This window comes from Dasypus novemcinctus, chromosome 28, assembly GCF_030445035.2.
Source record: "Dasypus novemcinctus isolate mDasNov1 chromosome 28, mDasNov1.1.hap2, whole genome shotgun sequence".
Lineage (NCBI taxonomy): Eukaryota > Metazoa > Chordata > Mammalia > Cingulata > Dasypodidae > Dasypus > Dasypus novemcinctus.
The window spans coordinates 21093693-21115704 of NC_080700.1; the positions used below are offsets into that span (position 1 = coordinate 21093693).

The 22012-nt window shown below is 48.5% G+C and overlaps 1 protein-coding gene across 5 annotated transcripts in view; it reads left to right on the top strand.

Moving 5' to 3' along the window:
- IGF2R (insulin like growth factor 2 receptor) overlaps positions 1-22012 on the top strand; it is a 101474-nt gene that overhangs the window by 34116 nt on the left and 45346 nt on the right. For all 5 annotated transcript variants that reach the window (XM_004449794.5, XM_058289639.1, XM_004449793.4 and 2 more), the window contains exons 8-20: positions 209-371; positions 604-772; positions 1613-1716; positions 8435-8599; positions 11873-12013; positions 13873-14016; positions 14896-15033; positions 15618-15765; positions 16275-16452; positions 17590-17705; positions 18129-18297; positions 19091-19270; positions 20443-20544. In XM_004449794.5, coding sequence (XP_004449851.2) covers positions 209-371; positions 604-772; positions 1613-1716; positions 8435-8599; positions 11873-12013; positions 13873-14016; positions 14896-15033; positions 15618-15765; positions 16275-16452; positions 17590-17705; positions 18129-18297; positions 19091-19270; positions 20443-20544 — 1917 coding nt within the window. The remainder of the gene's footprint in view (positions 1-208; positions 372-603; positions 773-1612; positions 1717-8434; positions 8600-11872; positions 12014-13872; positions 14017-14895; positions 15034-15617; positions 15766-16274; positions 16453-17589; positions 17706-18128; positions 18298-19090; positions 19271-20442; positions 20545-22012) is intronic.

Below are 22012 nucleotides of genomic sequence, written 5' to 3' on the forward strand. Positions count from 1 at the left end.
TAGATCTGTAACCTGAGAGCACAGAGAGAGGGAACATATTGTTATCAATTTTCTTTTTTAAGGAGGTACCAGAGGTAGAACCCAGGACCTCGTCCATGGGAGGCAGGCGCTCAACCACGCCGAGCTACTTCCTCTCCCCTTGAAATAATTTAAAGTCATTTTTAAGATTTAAAAAAAAAAATGTGCTTTGCTCCTTTGTTCCCCATAGGGCACCATTCCCAAGCTCACTGCAAAATCCAACTGCCGCTACGAGGTCGAGTGGATCACAGAGTACGCCTGTCACAGAGATTATCTGGAGAGCAAAAACTGTTCCCTGAACAGCGCCCAGCACGACATCTCCATTGACCTTCACGCGCTCAGCCAGAACCCAGGTGAGGGGGCGCCGCCCGCCCACCCTCCTCCTCTGTGCCGCGCGGTGCTCGGAGGACGGGGAGGGTGTGGGCTGAGTGAGCCCAGGCCCCCGGGGCAGAGGGAACTGTCATCTCGGCTGGTGTTTTGGAAATTGGCGTTGAAGCCTGAGGGAAAGTGTTGCTGTGACTGTCCAACGCCTATCGAGGCAACGAGGCCGCTTCTCAAACATCCCCCCCACCCCTTTCGTTGCAGCTGCATTCTACACCTCCGATGAAAAAGATTACGTTTTTTATTTGAATGTCTGTGGGGGAATTGAAGCCCAGAGATGTAAAAACAAGAAAGACGTGGCTGTTTGCCAGGTGAAAAAGGCCGATTCCTCTCAAATCAAAGTGGCAGGAAGATACCAGAATCAGTTGCTCCGGTATGTAAACTGCCTCTGTGTCGTTTCGAGGGGCTTTGTGTATACTCCTCTGAGGCATAGCCTATTCCCCTCATCGTCTTTCTCCTTCCATTTTCCATTAAATACAGGAAAATCAGTGGAAGCCAGCATTCCTTCCCATTTGACTTAGACAAGTTGCCATTTGTCACTAAACTAATAGCACTTGGGCATTTTTTTTCCTGGTTTTCCACTACATATGAAAGTGCTTCTGTTAAAACTGCTATTTTTATAAATTGTTTGTAAGGTATCATAACCATAAGAAAGTTGTTTCATTAAAGTTGATACGATTTTTATATTTCATAATCTATGTTTTTGAGGGATTTTGTTATTTTGCTGGCAGTTTGAGAGTCTGAAACGCCAATTAGCATTTACATAAAAATTTTAAACTGCTAAAAAAAGTTCAGTGGAATCCTTGTGGCCCTTAATTTGGTAGTTACATTCACAAAAGCATTATGAAAATGTAGTTCTCTGATACAGGTCAGATTGTGTTTATGGCAGTTGCCGGGAAAGCAGTGTGATTCTTGGGCATTATTTATTTTGCATGAAATCCAAAAGTGAGAGTCTCTTCATGCACACAGTAAAACCTTTAACTTTTTTTCCCCCCAGCTCGTTATTACTTTGAAGTAAAAGGATGACAAGCCTCTACATTTGGAACTCATTTCCTTGAGACATTTTTTCCCCCCATTTGGCTAGAATGTTTGCTGTTTTATGTCAGTAGTGATTTGTGGATGATATGCAAAAGTCTTAATGTAGATGTTTTAAAAAATGTAAGTTTCTTGGTTCTACCAAATATATGTATATGTGTATATTTACAAAATCTAGGTACTCTGACGGAGACCTCACCTTAATATATTCAGGAGGAGATGAATGCACCTCAGGCTTTCAGCGAATGAGCATCATAAACTTTGAATGCAATGAAGCTTCAGGTGAGCATACGCTCTGGGGCTTACACGTGCTCTTTGGGCTGATGGGTGCGCTTGTGTGTGTTCTTGGAAGCGGGACATTGAATGAGGCAGTTTTTTGGAGCAATCCGACGGCCTCGTTTGGAGCTGGTCAGCTCTAATCCCCAGGTTGGGTTTTTCTGTTGTTGTAATGGGTAAGAGTGCCCCGTCTCTCCTCATCGACACACACATCCTGTTTCCATTTTCCTCTCTCCTCCGTGTTTGTTTTGGGAATGGGCCCAGTACTGGTCTTTGCTGGGAAAGAGTATCTGTCTTGAATTTTCGCTCACACTAAAGTGAGTGCAGTTAGAGCAGGTTGGGTTTCCGTACCAACTTTGAATGGGTGGTCTCTTCTTTTAGGTAGTAAATTTCAAGATAAATGCCCTCCTTCCACCACCACGCCCCTTTTTTCCCCCCCAAAGTGGTGACCCTTTAGTGGGATTATGATTTTGGGATTACAAGATGTCGCAGGACAAGTTTAAGACATGATTTTGTTTTCTTTTGAGCAATTAGGATAAATTTCCTTGAAGTCATGGGGGCATTAGCATTTCAAGAAGCTTCACTATCCCGGGAAGCGGACTTGGCCCAGTGGTTAGGGTGTCCATCTACCACATGGGAGGTCTGCGGTTCAAACCCTGGGCCTCCCTGACCCGTGTGGAGCTGGCCCATGCGCAGTGCTGATGTGCGCAAGGAGTGCCCTGCCACACAGGGGTGTCCCCCCATAGGGAAGCCCCACGCGCAAGGAGTGTGCCCCGTAAGGAGGGTTGCCCAGTATCCTTATCTTGACGATTTTAGACATAGCTTTCACCGTTAGAGAGGTGACGGGACTCATCAGAAATCCATCCCATTAATTGACCTTGAAGCGGTCGACCCGCGTGCCCTCCCTGCCTCCCAGGGTCAACATAGCCGTGCCTGGAGCCTGGCTTGGGTTTCAGTCCCAATCTGCATACCACCTGCCTCACCACATGTGGCTGCCCCACCTCTGAGGTTCTTTCTCTTCCTTCCTTTTATTTGTTTTGCACATGTTCCTGTGGGAGAGCTTTCGAGAGTTTGGTCATGGAGCAGATTTCTAAATGAGTCACTGAACTTGCTGTAGACGCTCGAGTCCGTAACGAAGAAGAGGCCAGCAGGGGTTCTGATCTTTCGTATCCCTCCTTAATGAACTTCCTCGTGGAGGTTAGGGTTACGCTGGTGGAAATGGTTTAGTATCAAACTGTCCCATTTACCGTGACTGTTACATCTGCACTTAAGGTGCCATCGCCCCTCACAGGAATCCCTTGCCAGGCAGTCAGCCCTCTTCGCTCCTCCACCTGGACTCTGTTTGCTGCACCTGTTTTTAGTTCTCAGTTGGCTCATTCAGCAGACACTCACTTAGAACCTGTTACACTTTGGGCCTGTGGATGCCATGATGAATGAAATGGCTCTCTCCAGGCATTTACAGACAAGAAGCAGAGAGAGATAAGGAAAGTGGTATGCAGTATGTGCTAAAATAGAGCTTCTGTTGAATTTTATCATCTTTGGGCTTTATCAGGAGAGAGGCACAAAGTCAGCTCGGTCCGGGGGGCTGGGATAGGTGATAGGGAAAAGGCGGTCAAGAATGCCTTGTCAAACGGAGTCTGAACTTGAGCTGAGCTCTGAAGAATGAGTAGGAGTGAGGCAGTCACATGGAACGATGGCCGTTGGCTGGTATTCTTGGCAAAGGCATGGGCCTTGGTAGCCCCGAGCAGGTCCATAAGGCTACGTATTCAGAATGTGAGGTTGTGGCTGGCGAAGACACCGCAAAGGTGACTAGGGCGGTGTCGTGAAAAGCCTTGGATGGCTTGCAAAGGAATTCGAATTTGATCTTGAAATCAAAGGGGAGTGAAAGGATTTTAAGTGGTGATTTGACAAGAATCTGACCTGCAAATGAGAAACATCAGTGTCACCTTTGGGGGACATCAGCCATCTGGTGTGAATTGTCTGCTCCATCATTCTTCCATGTTCTTCCCTTCCAAGCTCTGAACGACACCCCTTCTCCTCTGTGCCCCTCCTTCTCTGTGGCATGGCGCTTGCTTCGTGCTCCACGTCCCAGGACACTTAGCTACTGCTGCCTGACTCTGACTTGGCATTCTTGGTGGGCCAGCGCCCCGCCTGCTCCCCACTGGATCTCCTGGGGCGCCCCCCTTTGTTGTGCCGCGGTCAGGCTTCTGGACATCACATCACCCCCTCTTCTGTTCGGGGCCTGTGATTTATGACAGTAAATCAAGTGCTGACTGCACTTGAGGGTGCTGGGACGATGGTACCAGGACAGTGGGGGCCCCAAGGAGCCCTTTTTAAAATTAGGCACATTTCCAAATACATGGGTAGAAAGAACATTAGTATGGAAAGTCGTGTATCCACCACACAGAGTAACAGTCATTCATGTTTGCCAAATTTGTTTCATATTTACTATATATGCCATTGATTCATCATCGTACTCTACCCCAACTTGTGACAAGACATTCCTTTATGCAAGCTCTGAACCAATACTGTACCTGACAAAATTAACAATGATAAGATACCCTAATATAAAAAAAAATCAGTGTTTTTATTAGGCTAATTTTGTGATGTTTGTAACGAGACTGGACAGCTAGATAGGTGTTTTATTGAAGGATTTCAAGCATCGTCTCAGGCAAGAGTTGGATTATAAAATATTTAAGAGTCCTTCCAGTTCTGTGGTTCAGTGTTCCAAACCTTGGAGCCAACTGTATGTGCTATAAAAATATTTTGTTATTACTTTGTTCGAATTTAAATTTAGAGTTTCTAGGGAAAATCCCTGGGTGGATTCTGTGATTATTGAATAAATGTATCGCACTGTCAATGTGTGTTAATTGGCTCTGTGCGATAGAATATAATGGGTTTTATAGTTTAACCTGGATTTCCAGGAATTATTTCTACTTATGAACTTAAAGTCCATAAGTTTTGAAAACACAAAGGCACATAAATATATTTTTTTAGTCAAAAAATTTTTTTACTATTCTAGTTTGAGGTAATGTAATGCCTTATTTTTGGTGATCCTATTAAATTAGGACCTTAGAAAATCCTTTTAAAAGAGTAAAATATATTAGGAGAGGGAGCAGAAGTGGCTCAAGCGATTGGGTGCCTCCCTCCCACGTGGGAGGTCCCGAGTTCGGTTCCCAGTGTCTCCTAAATAGAAGATGAGCACACAATGAACAGACACAGAGAGCAGACGTGAGTGCAAAACAATGAGGGGGAGGAGAAATAAGTGAAAACAAACCTTTAAAAAATGTGTTAGGAGAGGCTGATAAAAAGTCCCTACCAATTTAAGTGATCTCAGGGTTTATGTTTCATACATGCTCCCGTTCAGTGGGGAGGAGTTGTGAACGCCCTTTGCGCTCTGCATTGGATCAGGGGCTCAAGCTCTCTTGTACTGCTGCCATCCTTAATAACGTGGCACTCAAGGCTCTCTGTGGAATGCAAAGAGCAATTTATTAACAACAAAAAAAAAGTGGACCAGAACTGAGTTGCACGGCCCCAACTGAAATTCACGCAGGGTGGGAAATGAAGTGTAGCTGCGTGTCTAGGAAGAAAATTAAATCCATCCGGTGAGCAGGGAGCGTTTGTCTGCCACGGAGGAGAGTGGTGGCTCAGGCACCGCATCTTGCTGCTCAGGTGGAGAGGTCCATTGGGCAACCCTACCTTCCCTTGAACTGGTTCTGGAACCCTAATACGGGGAGACCCCATGGAGAGAGGTTCCCTGAGGGGGAGCCCCCGAAGAGCCAGGCTGGTGCCTTCTGTGCGACCGAGGGAGAGATTGCAAAAAGCCAAAACCCTTCGAGGACAGGAGCGATGGGGGCCGGGAAGGGTGAGCCTGAAGGCAAAGTCCGCGATGTCTAAAAACAGCCAGAGACAAATGTGGCCTGGCAGAGGGGCGTCAGAGCCTCCTGCTCTGCTGCAAGCCATTGAGGAATTAAATAATGCAGCTGAGGTGCACTCCGAGCGGACTTGCCTTGCAAAACCAGCCGCCGCACGAGCGAGCGGTGCTAGAACTGCTGACAGTATTATGTACTCTTTTCCTAAGCTCACTGAGAGTGAGTGCTGCAGGTTTGCAGAAACACATTATTTCCGCCCCCTCCTCCAAATTGTGAAATACGAATCCAGTAGGAGGCAACTGTATGTCAACTCTGTGGGTGAGTTGGAAAGAGGGACGGGAGCAGCACTGCGCTTAGGCTCTGTGATCCACAGCTCTAAGGAGCAGGGTCCCAGATTAGGGGTGACGGGCTCTGTGGGGCTGGTTGTGCCCCTGGAAAGGAAGGTGGGAGTGGCTTGCTTTTAAAAGAGAATGGCTCAAATTATTTATTGAGGAAGGGAGGGAGGGAGGAAGGAAGAAAAGCAAGAAGGAAGGAAGAAAAGGAAGGAAGGAAAAGGGAAAAAGGGAAGAAGGGAAAAAAGGAAGGAGGGAGAGAGGAAAAGAACCACTGAAGGGTGGGAGGTACTGCCTTGTGGTTGAGAGCAAGCTCCGCAGCCAGGCTGTCTGGATTTGATTCCTGGCTCCCCAGCTTTCTAGCTTTGAAACCATAGGCAAGTTTTTTTAGCCACCCTGAATCTACAGAATGGGACTAAAATTGTACCTGAGTCATCGGGTTTCAAGGATTAAAGATGGAAATATACGTAAAGCACTGAAAACAGTGCCCGCTTTTATGCAACTGCTGACTCTTGCAAAGCTCTTATTTAGATGAGCTGGTGAACCTGAAGGGCTGAGCTCGGAGCCTGGCTCAGCTCGCGCTCAGGACAGCGGCACTGCCGCTGCTGCTATTCGAATTACAACGAAGAGAACCCCACAAAGATCTCATAGAAACTGCAATGGAAACATTATCTATCCCTGGTACCAAGTATCATTTCCCTTGGAACGCTCTGCAGCTCAGGACACCAGACCTCAAGAAAGACGAATAACGTAGGAGGTCCAGGGAAGGATTATTAAAAAGCCATCAAGGGGTGGAAAAAGGAGGCATAGGCCAGCAATCCAGCAGCTTGGGAGAGTGAGGGGCAAGCCTTCCTAGTCGGGGAGAAGCCAGCAAAGATCACTAAATCACAGGATACGTGAAATGGGGAAGTGGCCCGCGGAGGAGCTGGCTTCCAGACAGTTTAGAGCTGAACTGTTCCAGCTACCAGATAGGAAACCTGGGCCTCACTGCAAGGGGTGGGGGAGGAGATGACTAATTCGAGTAGGACACTAGAGACAGATGCCTCCCCGAATTCATGGGGCGCTGGCGCCATTTGGGGGGGCCGCCTCCTGCACTGGGAGGCTGGACTCCGTCGGTGCACGTTCAAATTGGGAGAGACCCCTACCAGGGCCCACTCTTTTTTGCTTTCATTTTAAGGACGAGTCCCAAGGAATTCGTCTTGCTCAAGGTCCCATCGTGAATCCCTAGAGCCCTGGGCTCTGCCCTCCTTTCACAAATCTGTAATTTTGTCAGACCCTGATGTGACCCGGAGATGGCCACGAGGCTGCGGGAGGCTAACCACAGCTCGAGCGCAGAGCCTTGCTTGCTGCTCACGTGTTCCTCTTTGGCATGTTTTTTTCCCCTCTTCAAACTTTTTTTTTTCCCCTAAGAGCAGTTTTAGATTTATAGAAAAGTTGAGCAGAAAGTACAGCGTTCCCATAGACCCCTGCCCCTCTCCGCACCTATTGTTAACATCCTGCCTTAGCGTGGTCCATTCGCTCATACCAGTAAGCCAACGTGGAGAGAGTTTTAGTCACCAATATCTACAGTGCCTGTTGTTTTACATTAAGGCTCACTTAAAAAAATTTTTTTATTATAGAAGTTGTGAAGTTACAAAACAACCATGTACGTGTGTAGAATTGCCATACAACACCCCTTCCTCAACACACTGTTGTGGAACATTTGTTACAGATGATGAGATAATATCATCAGACTGTTACCACTATAGTCCACAGTGTACATTTGGCACGTTTTCCCCATACCCCCCAATTACTAGCACAGTGCATCTTTGGCATTGATGCAAGAATATTACAGTATTGCTGTGGGCTGTGGTCCACAGGTTATATTCTAGGTTACGCTGATGTCCACCTGCCTCTCCCCATTCCCACCACCCGGCAATGGTGACGTACATCCGTTCTAGTTCGCAGAAGGACGTTCTCGTATTTGTACTATTAACCACAGTTCTCCTCCACCTCTGGGTTCACCGTTATTCAGTCCCTAGATTATTCTCTAGCTTGCTCTCAATTGACATTTACATCCCTAGACTACCCTTTCCAGGCACCATCCCATTTTAAGGTTCACGTCTGTGCCAGACAGTTCTGTGGGTTTTGCCACGTATGCACCATTGCAGTGCCACGTGGAACGGTCTCACCGCCCTGAGAGTGCCGCGCGCCCCATCTCCTGGTGACCGCTCCTCTTCAGCTCCCACCCCATCCCTCCACTGGACGTGTTCTAAGCCACCTCATGAGGGACTTGCCCCCGTCCCGCCAGGAGGAACGGGGCTCCAGCCCTGCCACCCTGGAGTCCGTGACCTCGTGACCAAGCCCAGTTGGCGCCGCTTTCACCCCCTACCCCCAGAGGGTTGGGACTGTGGGTCTCCAGCTGGGCCATCGGCGTTGATACCCATTCACTGCTTCTTCCCTCGCTCCTTTGACATCCCAAGGCTTTCGTCCCATCAGGAACGTTTAACTTTATTTTCCTTTCCTCTGCAAACGCCACAGGCAATGATGGGAAAGGAGCCCCCTTCTTCACTGGGGAGGTGGACTGCACCTACTTCTTCACGTGGGAAACCAAGCATGCCTGCGTCAAGGAGAAGGAAGATCTGCTGTGCAGGGTCTCTGATGGGAAGAGGCGATACGACCTGTCTGTGCTGGCTCGTCACTCAGGTTCGTCTGGATGCCTTTTGATGTCAAGTCTGGGCGTTAAGGGGAACATTCTCTTCCTTCTTTTTCATAAAGAGTTTTGGACATGCCGGCAACTGTTTTCTTTTCTCCTTTTTTTTTTTTTTTTTTAAGTACTGGGGCCGGGGATTGAACCCGTGACTTTGTAAATGGGAAGCCAGTGCTCAACCACTGAGCCACATCGGTCCCCCTGAATTGGTTTTTTAATTTGTTTGCTTGTTACTTGTTTTTTTTTTTTTTTTTTTTTAGGAGGTGCTGGTAACTAAACCAGGGACCTCCCATGCGGGAAACTGATGTTTAACCGCCTGAGCCACATCTGCTTCCCTGTTTTGTTTTTTTTTTGAACACTGTCAACTGATTATATCCTGGCCTTTTATTTTATTTTATTTTTCCTCCTTCCCACATAGTAGCAGTACACATGATTAGAAATAGCTCCGACTTGAGAGATAAGAGACATAAATTTGAGGCTGGCATTACCGTTTTCTAGTTGTTACTGTGAACTGATCTTACAGTAGTTTAATAAAAAACACCAAGTGCCTGCAGTGCCAGTCCTTGTGCTTTGTGCTTAGGTATACATATGTAATTGGTTTTTTTTTTTAAAGTAAACTTTATCTCAACTCAAAAAATAACAGACAAAAGGCAGCTTGACAAACTATGGAAGCATTACTTTAAAAAGTTCTGTCCTGGCACTTGGAGCGCACATAATGCTAAAAACAAGCTCATTTGTTTCTCCAGTATTTGCAAGTTTCATGAAAGAGCATAGATTTGTTAAATACATGACCAAGGGCTCCTTGTTGATGAAGAAAATGAAGGAAGAAAAAAGCTTGGTCATATTCATAGCTCATAAAATTAAATCCCATATTCTCTTTTTGGACCTTTACCATTGATATAGTACTTCTTTGCCTTTGTTACAAAAATATTAAAACATTGCTGTTCACTCTAGTCTGTACATTACGTTGGTTGTACTTTTCCCTGTAGCACCATATTCTTGGCACCTTGTAGTACAGGAACATTCTTGTATTTACATTATTCTATTTATAGTACCACAATCTCCATCTGCTCTTATAATAGCCTTTGAGTAGGTGGTATTCCCATTTTGTGCATTTTACTCACAGGCTCAGAGGGGTAAACAACCTGTATTGCACACGCAGGTGAGAGCCCTGGGGACACCGTGCCATGCTGAATGAATATAAGGTGGCGTTTGTCCTCAAGAGCTCAGCCCGTGGCTCCTGCCTGCTGAGCCGACTCATTTATTCACTTCACTAACTTGGATTGAGTCTTCCTTATGTGTCAGGCACTAGCCCAGCTACTACAGGTACAGCAGTGAACAGGGCCTGACTTCTGCCCTCACGGAGCTTGTAGTTCAGGAGAGACAGAGGAGATCGAATAATAAGGACGGCTGCTTCTCGCAGGGACAGCCCAACCTAGCTGGGAAATGCCTTGTTTTAACCCTCGGCCCAGTCCGAACCTCGGTAGATGGAAGACAGTTACATTTGCAGAGTGGAGATAATACACCTAAGGCAGAGAAAATGCCTGGTATGGAGTCACACAAAGGCCAGCTGTGGCAGGGCTGTTTTCCCTCTCTCCTGAGTCCCCATCTGGTCTGAAAAGCACAATGTTAGAAAAAGGCATTCCTCCTGTTTTTTTTTTTAAACAGGGCTTCCACTGTAAATGTTCCGCATTAGCGGGTTGCCTCGGAAGCAAGCGCTCTCAATTTTCCTAACCGAGCCCCCTGGAAATGGTGCCACGGTTAACTTCTGGCACATGTGTGCTGCTAAAAGAGGTGGGGTTCGTGCAAAGTGGAAAGCGTCCTAAGCCCCGAATCTGAGACCTGTTTGAGGAGTGGCACAGCCACATTCTGCTGTGTTTTTCATTTCTTTCTTTTTCAAAAGGAGGTCCAGAGGATTGAACCCAGGACCTCGTACGTGGGAAGCAGGCTCTCAGACCACTAAACTACATCCGCCCCCTTTGAAGGAATGTTTTTTAAAAAAAATTTTTCCGGAGGTACTGGGGATTGAACCCAGGACCTTGTACGTGGGAAGCGGATGTTGCTCAACCGCTGAGCTATGTCCGCCCCCCAGCTGTGTTTTCTTGAGGAGGTCATTTGCCTACATCAGGCTTCCGTTTTCCTGCAGTAAACTGGGTGGAGGTACTGGAGCCTTTTGTTCAGTGCAATTTACACAGGACAAACTCAGGCACCAGGGATGCACGGCTGCAGCCGTGGCTAGCAGACCCACGGCACAGCTCAGCCTCTCTGGGAGCCTACAGTATCTTGTAGCCCTTGGCCCCACCCTTGTCCTAAGGTAGCTGTGGGGTCTGAGAGGTAAAAATCCTTTGCTGTTAGCTTAAAAAGTCCTCCCTCCCCTGCTAGGTTAAAGAAGTCATCCCAAAGAAAAAAAAGAAAAAGCAAGAAAACAACAAGAAATAAAAAAGCTGTCCCCCCTCTTCTGACAGTACAAGCTGCCCCCACCCCAACCAAAGCTTTCGAACCGTGTGTTAGGTTGGCGCGTGCCCCCAGGACAGCCTCCCGTGCTTCTATGAGGCTAAGTCAGTATGTCAGTCTCCAAAAGTACCTGGAGTACCTCCGCCTGCCTGAGGATTTTACCTTCTAGCCCCCGCCCCAGCTCTCAATCTGCAAAGGGAGCATTTTCAAATGAGGGCAAAGATATGTCTTTCCAGCTTCACACACATGCCCGAGTTCTCATTCACGCCTTTGCCACCTGCCTCGGGGGTGCTTCTTGGGGGGTCCCTGCCCTGATGGGCTGTGGGCTCTCAGCCTCTGCTCCTCTCTGTTCAGTTTTGATCAGTTTCAGGTCCTGTAGTACTGGACCGTGGACCTCGGGTGTTCAGGGGCTATGTCCATGCAGCAGCACAGGGTCCCCAAGCCTGCGCCCCGACTCGGTCGGTCACGGTGGGAGCCACCGTGGCCCAAAGCCGGTCTCTCCGCCGAGTCCGAAGGCGCTTGCTGGCCTCCCGGTCTGCCTTCTCGTGTCTGATTTCCCTGGGAGAATTGGGCTGTTGAATTCTCCATTCCCCCTCTTCGCGCCGGGGTGTGGTCTGTTTCTATCTCACTCCACGAGAATCGCGAGAGTCTCAGCCAGTCCCCGTGCCTTCTGCCTACTTGGGCAGAGAGGAGAGACCCGGAAGTTTACTAGCCAGATACTTGAGGAGCTGGGTCCTTCGCCCACCCGTCATTTACGCGGTGACTCACAGAGGAAGCATCAGCCCCTCCGTTCAAGGGAGCTTTTTCTTTTATAGAGCTGGAACACAACTGGGAAGCAGTCGATGGAAGCCCAGAGGACATGGGAAAGAAGCACTTCTTCCTCAATATCTGCCACCGGGTACTCCAGGAGGGACAGGCCAAGGGCTGCCCCGAGGACGCAGCCGTATGTGCTGTGGGTAAGTTGCGTCCAGCGGGGGGAGGCTGTGGGTGACGGTTCTCCTGGCTTGTGGGGCTCCCCGGCATCCAGTTTGGAGCGAATTATAAAATCCTCCCTGTCATTTTTCTGAGCCTCTTCTTTCTGGGTTCAGTCTATACAGGATAGTTTAAACACACACACACACACACACACACAAACTTCTCATGCCTGGAATGCAGGTAACTTGCTCAACGCACTTGGAAAAATGCAGAACTAAGGTGGTCCTGAGGTTGACCCAGCTGGCCTGTGGCTAGGAATGCAAGAATGGCCTTGAGAAGCATTTGATTCCTTCCATTTTGTAGTCTGGTGACTAGCCTGGCCCCTGCTTGTGTAAGACTGTGTTTGTCTTTTAAATAACTCCCTGGGCTCTTTAAAGAGTCATGGTTAAGTGCAGTGGGGCTTCGGCTCATAGCGTGGGCTCTTTAGATTCCTTGTGCTCTCGCTGCTATTACCCTGTAGCTGTTGTGCAGAGACTTCTCAATTTGAGAGAGGTATTTAGCCCTTTAGCTCTTCTTTTTGAAATAAAATTTTATTAACCTATATCATTCCTACATGGACATACAAAACCGGTAAGTGTATAGTCAAATTTGTGACTTTACAAAATATGCTTATTTTCTTCATTCAGGGCTCATACATCTCCCCGCCGCCAGCTTGCATTGCGAAACATTTGTTACAAACTGTGCCAGAGCATCCTCAAAACATTACCACTCACCGTGGTCCATAGCTTACATTTGGTGTGTTTTTCCCCCAACCCACCCAGTTCTTAACACCCTATGTTAGTATTATGTATTTGTTTTCATTCAGGAGAAAACTCTTCTGGTTTTTGTCCTCTTAATCACAGTCTGTTCCCCATGATTTGTACAGTCCTTTCAAAATGTACACTCAGCGGCTCTCATTTTCATCACGGAGTGTTCTGTCATCCCTCAAGTCCATTTTAGAATGTTTCCATTACTCCAAAAGAAAAATCCTAAACCCTCTTATACCCTCCCCTGTTCTTGCCCCTTATTACTGAGTTAATCTCGTCTTGCCATTGCTGCAAAATATTACAGTGTTACTGCTAACTGTTGCCCGTATGTTACGTTAGTTGTAATTTTCCCTTTCGCTCTTTGTTGTTGAAATCCCCTTTGAAAATGCCAGGAGGCGAGAGGACTTGGAGTCTGTTACAAACATTAGATAAGGAATTATGGACCTTGGTTGGATTTTAAGAGCCTTTCCAGGGGACTGGATGGCTTGTGAGTCTTTAGGAAAGGCTCTCACTTGTAGAAACGACCATATGGTCCGTTCAAAAGCACGCCCGGAAGCCTGCTCAGGAAGGACTTTAGGACAGAGGTTTTGATACACTGGAGGAGAAAACACCTGGACGAAGTAGCCAGTGGTCACCTGATTGGGCTGCTGAACAGGTTTAGTTAGTTTCCGCTCTCCCCACAGCAAACGCTAATCCCTTGGCCGTGCTTCCAAAAGAACTTGTGTCTCAGGGTTCCCGGGGCCCCTGAAAATGGTGGAATCGGGTTACTTTTCGGGGCCAGCAGCGGCAAGACGCGCTTGCCACTTCCTCTTTCTCTTGCCCCACGGAGGACACGCTGATCCTAAACGGCGCTTTTTCCTGCTGAGCCTGGAAGTGGCCCTGGAGCGCCTTCAGCACGGTTATTACAGCTTGGGCACACGTGCCCCTTAAAAACGCACTTTCCAGCCCAGCGGGTGGGTGGGCCGAGGAATGGGTCAGGGCGCACATGGCTGGGTGTTGGTTGATTTTTTTGGGGTACCTCTTGATTGGTGATGGGATCATTTTTAAACCATGTCTCTCGGTCTTCCCCCTGCCTCCCCTCTTCTGTTTTCCAGATAAGAGTGGAAGTAAAAATCTGGGGATATTTCTTTCTTCTCCCACAATCGACAGAGGAAACATTCAACTCTCCTATTCAGAGGGTGATGATTGTGATCAGAATAGGCGCATCAGAACAAATATAACGCTTGTGTGCAAGCCAGGTAAAATGGAAAAAAAAAGTTACTTGTTTTAATGGCTTTTGCCAGAGGTGTGCTTTCATTTTTCATTTCTCTGTTCTTCCTCAGCTGCTGTAAAGATTAGGTGGAAAGTGGATGAGGCTTGAGTATTTTAGGTCCTGAAATCGTTTTGTGGTGCTGTGGGGGGGTAGGTCAGTTGGAGCTTATCCCCCACCCCCTTAATCCAATCCAGAAAAGGAAACACCCTAGGGGAGTTGTGTTGTAATTTTCCAAATGAGTTAATGAGGCTTAGCACTGCTTTCCCTTCCTTATGGCTGATATGAAATCAGTCATGGGGCTTGCTTAACTTCCTCCAAAAGGGGAAAAAAAAAACCCTTGTAAATAGTTTTAAAATGCTGCCCCCAATCTCACTATTTAAACACAACGGGTGTTTTCTGTCTTCTTTATTTGTAGGTATGCACAGTTTTCACAGAGTCAAGAATCAGTCTCTGTGCTCATACATTTCTATGTTCCCCCAAATGTGTTTTGTGCACTCTCCTGGGCGTCGGTCACAGTCTCCTAGTTTTTAGGGACTTCCTTGCTGATGTGGCATGCTTTTTTCCCTTTCGTGTTTCTCTTAGCCTGTTTCTAGTGGTGTTACGAGCGCTAGTGTGTTGCTCTCCACCTCACTCTGAAATGTTTCCTTGGGATTAATTCCCAGCTGTGGGATAAGGCCAGAGAGCATGGCCATCTTTTGACCCCTCGATGTGTTTGACCCAATTCCCCCTCAACCTGCCGAGTCTGTTTTTAACAAAGTGAAAATAAGCATTTTAAAAATAAATAAATATGTATTAAAAAAAAAAAAAGCAGAGGTTTTCAGGAATGGATTAGTGACAGGTGTTTTTCCCGCCGCCGTCTTGACAGGTGACTTAGAAAGTGCTCCGGTGTTGAGAAATGCTGAGGATAATGGTTGCTTCTTTGACTTTGAGTGGCACACCGCGGCTGCGTGTGTGCTGTCCAGAACAGAAGGAGAAAACTGCACGGTGTTTGATTCCCAAGCAGGTGGGTAGCTGAGCAGCACTTCTGATGTTTAGGGGGATTTGGAACCACTGACTTTTTTTTCCCCCCCGATATATTCTATGACTGTTTCAGAGGTAACCTCTTTTAGAATTGTGTTAATAACATTTGACCAAATTCCTGAAAATCTGACATTAGGGGCTTGTTTTAGATATTGAAAATATTATCCTAAGATCATTGTTGAGATGGGTTTGACAAAACCTGAGGGACACAAAGAGAGACGTCCTGTTTGAAAAGGCTTTTCACCTCGACTCTAGCTAAGGAGCCCACTTTCGAGAGACCTCCCAAGAATGTCACTGTATTGTGATCGTCCTGTGAACGTTGAAAGTGCTGGCTTCTAGACCAGCAGTCAAGGGCTTCAAATAGAGTTTTTGGTTAATGGTAAAAAGGATTTGGTGGCATTGGGCCCATTTCCAAGGACAGTGTTAGTTATTGTTGCAGGAAATGTTTGGTTTCCACCTGCTACTGGGAGATCTCTGGGAAGAATACCTGTCTCCTTGAAACCATGGGCTCAGGTACCCTGTATTCCAACTGACCTTACACGCGTTATTGCTTTTATGTTTGCTTAGGATTTTCTTTTGACTTGTCACTTCTCAAAAAGAAAAATGGCGGCCACAAGGTTGAAACAGAAAAGTACGACTTTTATCTCAATGTTTGTGGTCCTCTGACTGTGGATCCTTGCCCAACAAACTCAGGAGCGTGCCAGGTAGCAAAAAGGCAAGTAGCTCCTGTCACTGACGGGTTTGTGCTGAGGGCGTGTGGCGCTAGCGGGTATGTTATTCAAGAACAGGCGGGTCCTCTCACAGCAACGCCACTGCGTTGATGACGATGTAAATGCAAAGAAGACTTAAACGCTCGCGTGGGGTTTACTTGCACAGAAGAGAAGAGCCATCACACAGCCCTCTGAACCTGTGTATATTGGGTTTCTCATTGTTACCTAGACATCTGTGTGCTTGTTGGCCTCTTCCTGTGTCTGCCCAGTTGCAAGGAGTTGTACCTTTAATAAACAGTGTCAGGAGTGGGTCCCAGTTGGGGGCATAAACACCCTCTTACCCCCCTACAAGGCTGGCCTGTCTGGACATCCTTACATGGGGTTTGCTTGAAATGCAGCCTCTGGGGAGTTGCAGTCTCCCCACGCCTGCTCGTGGCCCTTGCCTGAACACGGCAGCCACCGAGCGCCCTGGTTCCAGGGCCTTTCCTGAGAGTGGTTGATCTGTGTCTTCTAGTGATGGGAAGGCTTGGAGCTTGGGATTGAGCAATGCTAAGCTCTCATATTACGATGGGATGATCCAGTTGAACTACAAAGATGGCACATCTTACAATGACCAAAAGCACACACCGAGAACGACCCTCATCACTTTTCTGTGTGACCGCGACGCTGGATTGGGCTTCCCCGAATATCAGGTAGCAGTTGTCCCTCTTGCAAATGCATGTCTTTGTGGGTGCTGATAGGGACGAAGAGGGTAGAGGATGCCAGGTTCTTACAGGTGGGGAAGAAGATTACACACGGTCACCTGTAGAGTTGCTGCTTTTCTTTTTTTGGGGGGAGTGTTTTTTTTTTTTTAATAAATCAATTTTATTGATGCATATTAGTAAAGCACATTCATCCAAAGAGTACAATTATTCATTAGCAGAGCATTTTCATTATTTCAATAATAATAAAAAAACAGACAAGCAAACAAGAAATTCATCACCTCTCAATCTCTCTATGCTTCTCCTGCTGTAGGTAGCTGCTATTCCTGCATATTTTATTTATTTACTTATTTTAAAACCGTTTTATTGAGATATACCCACATACCATAGAATCTACCCAAAGTGTTTAATCAGTGGCTTTTAGTATAATCACAATGTTGTGCATTCATCATGACAAAAAATTTTGAAACAATTTTGTTACTTCATACAGAAAAACTCCCCACCCCTTAGCGTTCTTTCCCAGCCCCTTTGTGTCTGGTTTTTCTCACTTAGTATAATGTTTTTTTTGTTGTAACAGCATACATTTATTCAGTTTCAAAGAAAAATAGTCTTATTTATACAATATTACCCATATTCATATTTCACATGCGGTTTCTCTATACTGTACAGTCCCATGTTAAATTTTTTAGCTTTCCTTTTAGTAATATACATGACCTTAGACTCTGCCTTCTAACTACTGTCATATCCGTGCAATAGTTCTGCTAGTTACAAACACTGGGTTGTGCATTCACCTTTTCTATTTGTTCCCAAAGATGAACTCACACCCCATTTACCCTGTTTACCAATTCTGCACACTGTTGTCCCTTAGTACTGAAATGTCTTTTTGCCATTGCTGCAAATTGTTACAAAATTCCTGTTAACTCTCGTCCATATGTTACATCAGTTGCCATTTCCCCATGTATTATAGAATAGGTTTTAATCTTTTTTATCATTAAGATTTTAATGTAGGTGGAAATTTTAAAAATTTAAAAATTCCATTAAAAAAAAAGCCACCCTAGATTTAAAAAATGCCGGCTCTGTGCGCCGTTCCCCTTTCATCGCCCCGTGTCTCACCTTGGCACACATCAGGAAGAAGACAACTCGACCTACAATTTCCGCTGGTACACCAGCTACGCCTGCCCCGAGGAGCCTCTGGAGTGCGTGGTGACCGACCCCTCCACGCTGGAGCAGTACGACCTGTCCAGGTGAGGCCGGCTGCCCCGGGGTTCCACCCTTGTCCTCAGGTCAGCCCGGCACAGTCGCCCAGGTCGTTCAGGTGTTTTTGGCTCTCAGGTTAACTCTGGGGGTGCAGTACCAAGATGGGGTGTTTAAGCAGAGTGGACTATTGTAGGGCTGGCAGCCTCTGTGACGTCCATGCTTCAGGCTTTAGCATGATCATTCAGAACAAAAGCTGTCGGCACAGAGCTGCTGGGGACAGCCACCCCGCCTGCAGCATGCCGAGGTCCTCTGCGCTCACGGCGAGCAGGGACTCGGCGCGCCCGTGCGTGTAGTTTGATAGGTCACGACTCATTTGCCGTGTCTGCCGCGCTCGAGCCGCTTAGCAGTGAGTTGTCAGACTGCAGTGCGTGAGTCACGGCAAAAGCCTGTGTTTCGTTCTGAAACCTCAGCCTAGCAAAATCTGAAGGCGGCCGCGGAAGGAACTGGTACGCGCTGGATAACGCCGGGGAACAGACCACATGGAGGAAATACTACCTCAACGTCTGCCGGCCCCTGAACCCAGTGCTGGGCTGTGACCGATACGCCGCAGCCTGCCAGATGAGGTTTGAGAAAGATCAGGTGAGCGAGCCACCCGCCCACTCGGGCTTCTGCCCTCGGTGCCTGACGAGTGGGTGGAGGTGGTTATTTGGGGGATCCCAGATCAAAGTCGGCTGGCGGCCGGATGAAGGCCCCCGGGGAAGTGTGGGTCCAGAGTGTAAACGGCCCTGCCTCCCAGCAGATGTTTATCGTGCTGGACTCATTGTGCAGGTTTAAAAGCAAAAAAAAAAAAAAAAAATTTCTTGATGTTGGTGACCTTTGATCGTAGTATGGGGCAGGGGAAGCGCTCTGTGGATTTTTGTCTAGCCTGAATACAAAAGCGTCCTGGAGTGATTCAATAGGCATCTGTAAAAAAAAAAAAAAAAAAATAGAGATTGGGTTTTGGATTCATGAGGAGAAAAAAAAAACCGACTTGGGAAAGTGGCTGCGGGAGAACGAGAGCCAAGCGTGAGCTCTCACTCTGGGGTGCTGAGCCGAGCTTAATCATAGATTGGATTCAGTTGCTGCCAGGAACTTTTGTGTGTCCCTCGTGGTGGTTGTACGTGGCGAGGTCTTAAAATAAAGACGAACGTGTGTTCTAGAAACCAGCTTCTTTCAAAATAACCTGCCGGGGATACTTTTCCTGGCTCACGTTCCAGGGCCGCGCCGCAGCTGTTCCAGGGAAGGCGGAGAGCGCGCCCTGGTGGCCGAGAACCCCGCGCCCTGCCGCCTGTGCGCGTGGGAACCCTTCCCGGAGCCCCGAACCCCAGGCTGGCGTGAGGGAGGAGTTAGCTCTTTGAGGGGGGCACGACCAACAAGGTGCTTCTCTGTCCAGGGTTCGTTTTCCGAGACCGTCTCCGTCAGCAACTTGGGCCTGGCGGTGACCGGCCCGGTGGTGGAGGAGAGCGGCAGCCTCCTGCTTGAGTACATCAACGGCTCCGCCTGCAGGACCAGCGACGGAAAGCTGACGACCTACACCACCAGGATCCACCTCATCTGCACGCGCGGGAGCCTGGTGCGTTGCCGAGCCCCGCCTACCCCATGTGTCTCTGAACAGAAACAACGTGTCTCTTAACAGAAACGAGGCTAGCCCTGGGGTGGCGGAGGCTAGCCCTGGGGGGTGGGTGGAGGCTAGCCCTGGGGTGGCAGAGGTGAGCCTGGGGGTGGCAGAGGCTAGCCCTGGGCATGGGCATCGGCTAGCCCTGGGCGTGGGCGGAGGCTAGCCCTGGATGTGGGCAGAGGCTAGCTCTAGGGTGCAGAGGCTAGCCCTGGGGTGGCGGAGGAGTCAGGCAGCTCAAGGGTGGCCTCACCTCGTAGGCGTAGCAGGTGAGCGCAGGGCCCTTGCGGTTCTGATTTCTGGAACTGCCTCTCCTCTTTCACTGCTGCGCCGCGTGCGGCGTTCTGCCGACTTCTGCCTGGCACCTCCCACCCCTCCGCTGCTGAGAGCTGGACAGGCGTAGTTGGCCCAAACCCCAGAGTCCACGGGCGAGGAAACTGAGGCTCTGACGCACCTCAGGCCTGTGGACAGACAGGGGTGGGCAGAGGTGTAGTACGATGGGAAAACAGAAACAAAGCATTAAGCAGCCCCCCAGAAGTCCTCCCTGTGTCCCCCAACCCCTGTGCCAGGGTAGCCGTCACCTGGTGCTCTGACGCGGTAGATGAGCTTTGCCCGTTTTTGAGTGTGTGTATATGGAGTCATGCATACTCTGCTCTTACGTGGATGGCTTCTTGCTCTCAGCCTTTGGATGGAGCATTTTTTGAAAGCACAGACTTGTGATCAGACCTAGAGCTGGATTCCAGTTTGACTGTTTACAGTTGTCATGGGCGCAGATAAATTTCTTTTATATATATATATATTTTCTCTTTTAATTATTTTTTAATTTTTCAGATAAATTTCTTACCATTCAAGAATAAGAGAAACCATCTCCTTCATAGGCTAGTGAGGACATTGAGTTTTCCTAGTAGCCTGTTGACGGATCCATAAACACTTAGTAGATTTTAGCTACTTTTGTTTATTGAGCTAGTTGTTTTTTTTTTTAAAGTACCAGGGTCGGGGATTGAACCCGGGACCTCGTGTGTGGGAAGCCGGTGCTCAGCCCTGGAGCTCCACCAGCTCCCCAGGCGAGAGTGGATTCCGTCAAGTTCCATTCTCTTCTCTTGACCATTGTCCTGAATTTGACTTTTCAGAATACCCACCCCATATTTTCTCTGAACTGGGAGTGTGTGGTCACTTTCCTGTGGAACACAGAGGCTGCCTGCCCCATCCAGACAACCATAGACACAGACGAGGTACGTGTGCCCCGTCGCCGGGTCCTCCCTGAGCTCGGACCCAGCCGTCCAGCTGTCGTGCCCGGCGCCCCGGTTCTGAACTTACACCTTCCCCGGGGTTTCCGAATCCATTACCCCGTCGTCGCTCCCCACCTGGCGCTCCCACTGCCCCCGTCTCCCTCCCACAGCCCTTTGCTGTCCCCGTGGCGTCACTGGCAGAATTCCTCCTCTAAAAGGTAGATCCGAGTGGCCGATGTCACTCCGATATTGAGAACATTTCATCTGAACCCGGGACCTCGTATGCTGGCAGCCGGCACTCAACCACGGAGCCGCGTCAGCTCCCCTGAGTTGTTTTTTTTCGTTGGTTTGCTGGTTGTTTGTCTCTGTTTTCAGGAGGCACCGGGAACTGAACCCGGGACCTCCCATGTGGGACGCAGGTGCTCAACTGCTTGAGCCACGTCCGCTCCCAATGGGGTAAAGCTATAAGTTTTAATGTGCTATTGAAGGCTCTTAATCATCTGAATCCAGGCACATTTCCTGGAAAAATTCTTCTGCCTCCACCACATGAAACCTCTCCGTCCCCCTGAGCCCGCGGCCCCCTGAGCTCGACATGTTCCCTGAGCCTTGGCGCAGGCTCCTTCCTCTTCGCGGGGCCCCCTCCTGCAAATTGTACCAATAAGTTCCTCCGTGACATGCTCTGACCTCCCGGGGGTCCCCACAGCGCCGTGCATATTTCATTCTGCTAGTCCTTGTTCCCTTCCGGCCCACCTGCCCTTCTTACGAATCTCCGCTGGTCTGCAGACCCTCTGGCAGCAGCAGACCGTGGCTTGTCCAAGTGGATGTTCCCAGCACAGGGTCCAGCAGGGTGGGGTGAGCGGTAGGATGCCAGACACGCCGTCCACGGCCCTCGCCTCTGGGACCCTGTTGGCCGCTCCATCCCCTGCATCTGGAGGACGGGCAGGAGAAGACACGGGGAGGCCCCGTGCATTCCATCCAGAGGAGGAAGAAATAGTTGATGAGTTAGCTGATGATTTTTCCCATCCCTGCCCTAAAGAGGAGAGCTGAGGCCAAAAGCTGAATGTGAGGTTTAGGTTTTGTGTGTTTAAATTAATCACGGTCTCACGGTTCCCGCCTAACTTTTCTTCCCTCGGGGAAGTTTTCTTGTTAGGGTAAATAGGGGAACCCTAAGAGCGTTCACGTAGATTCATTCACTCATTCACTCATTCAAGGAGGTTCCGGGGATTGAACCCGGGAGCTCGTGCGTGGGAAGCAGGCGCTCGACCACTGAGCTGCGCCCGCTCCCCTTTCCTGTCGATTTGCTCTCTCTGGGCCGGTACCACACTGCGGGGTGGGCTGTACCTCAGGTGCTGCATCAAGAGGGGCTGCACCAGAGGCTTGAAAAGCGTGGGATGCCCCGGCGACTTAGGGCTGTTTCTTTAAAAAGTAGGAGTCTTGAAGATAAATGAAGACACAGTTTTAGAAAATGCAC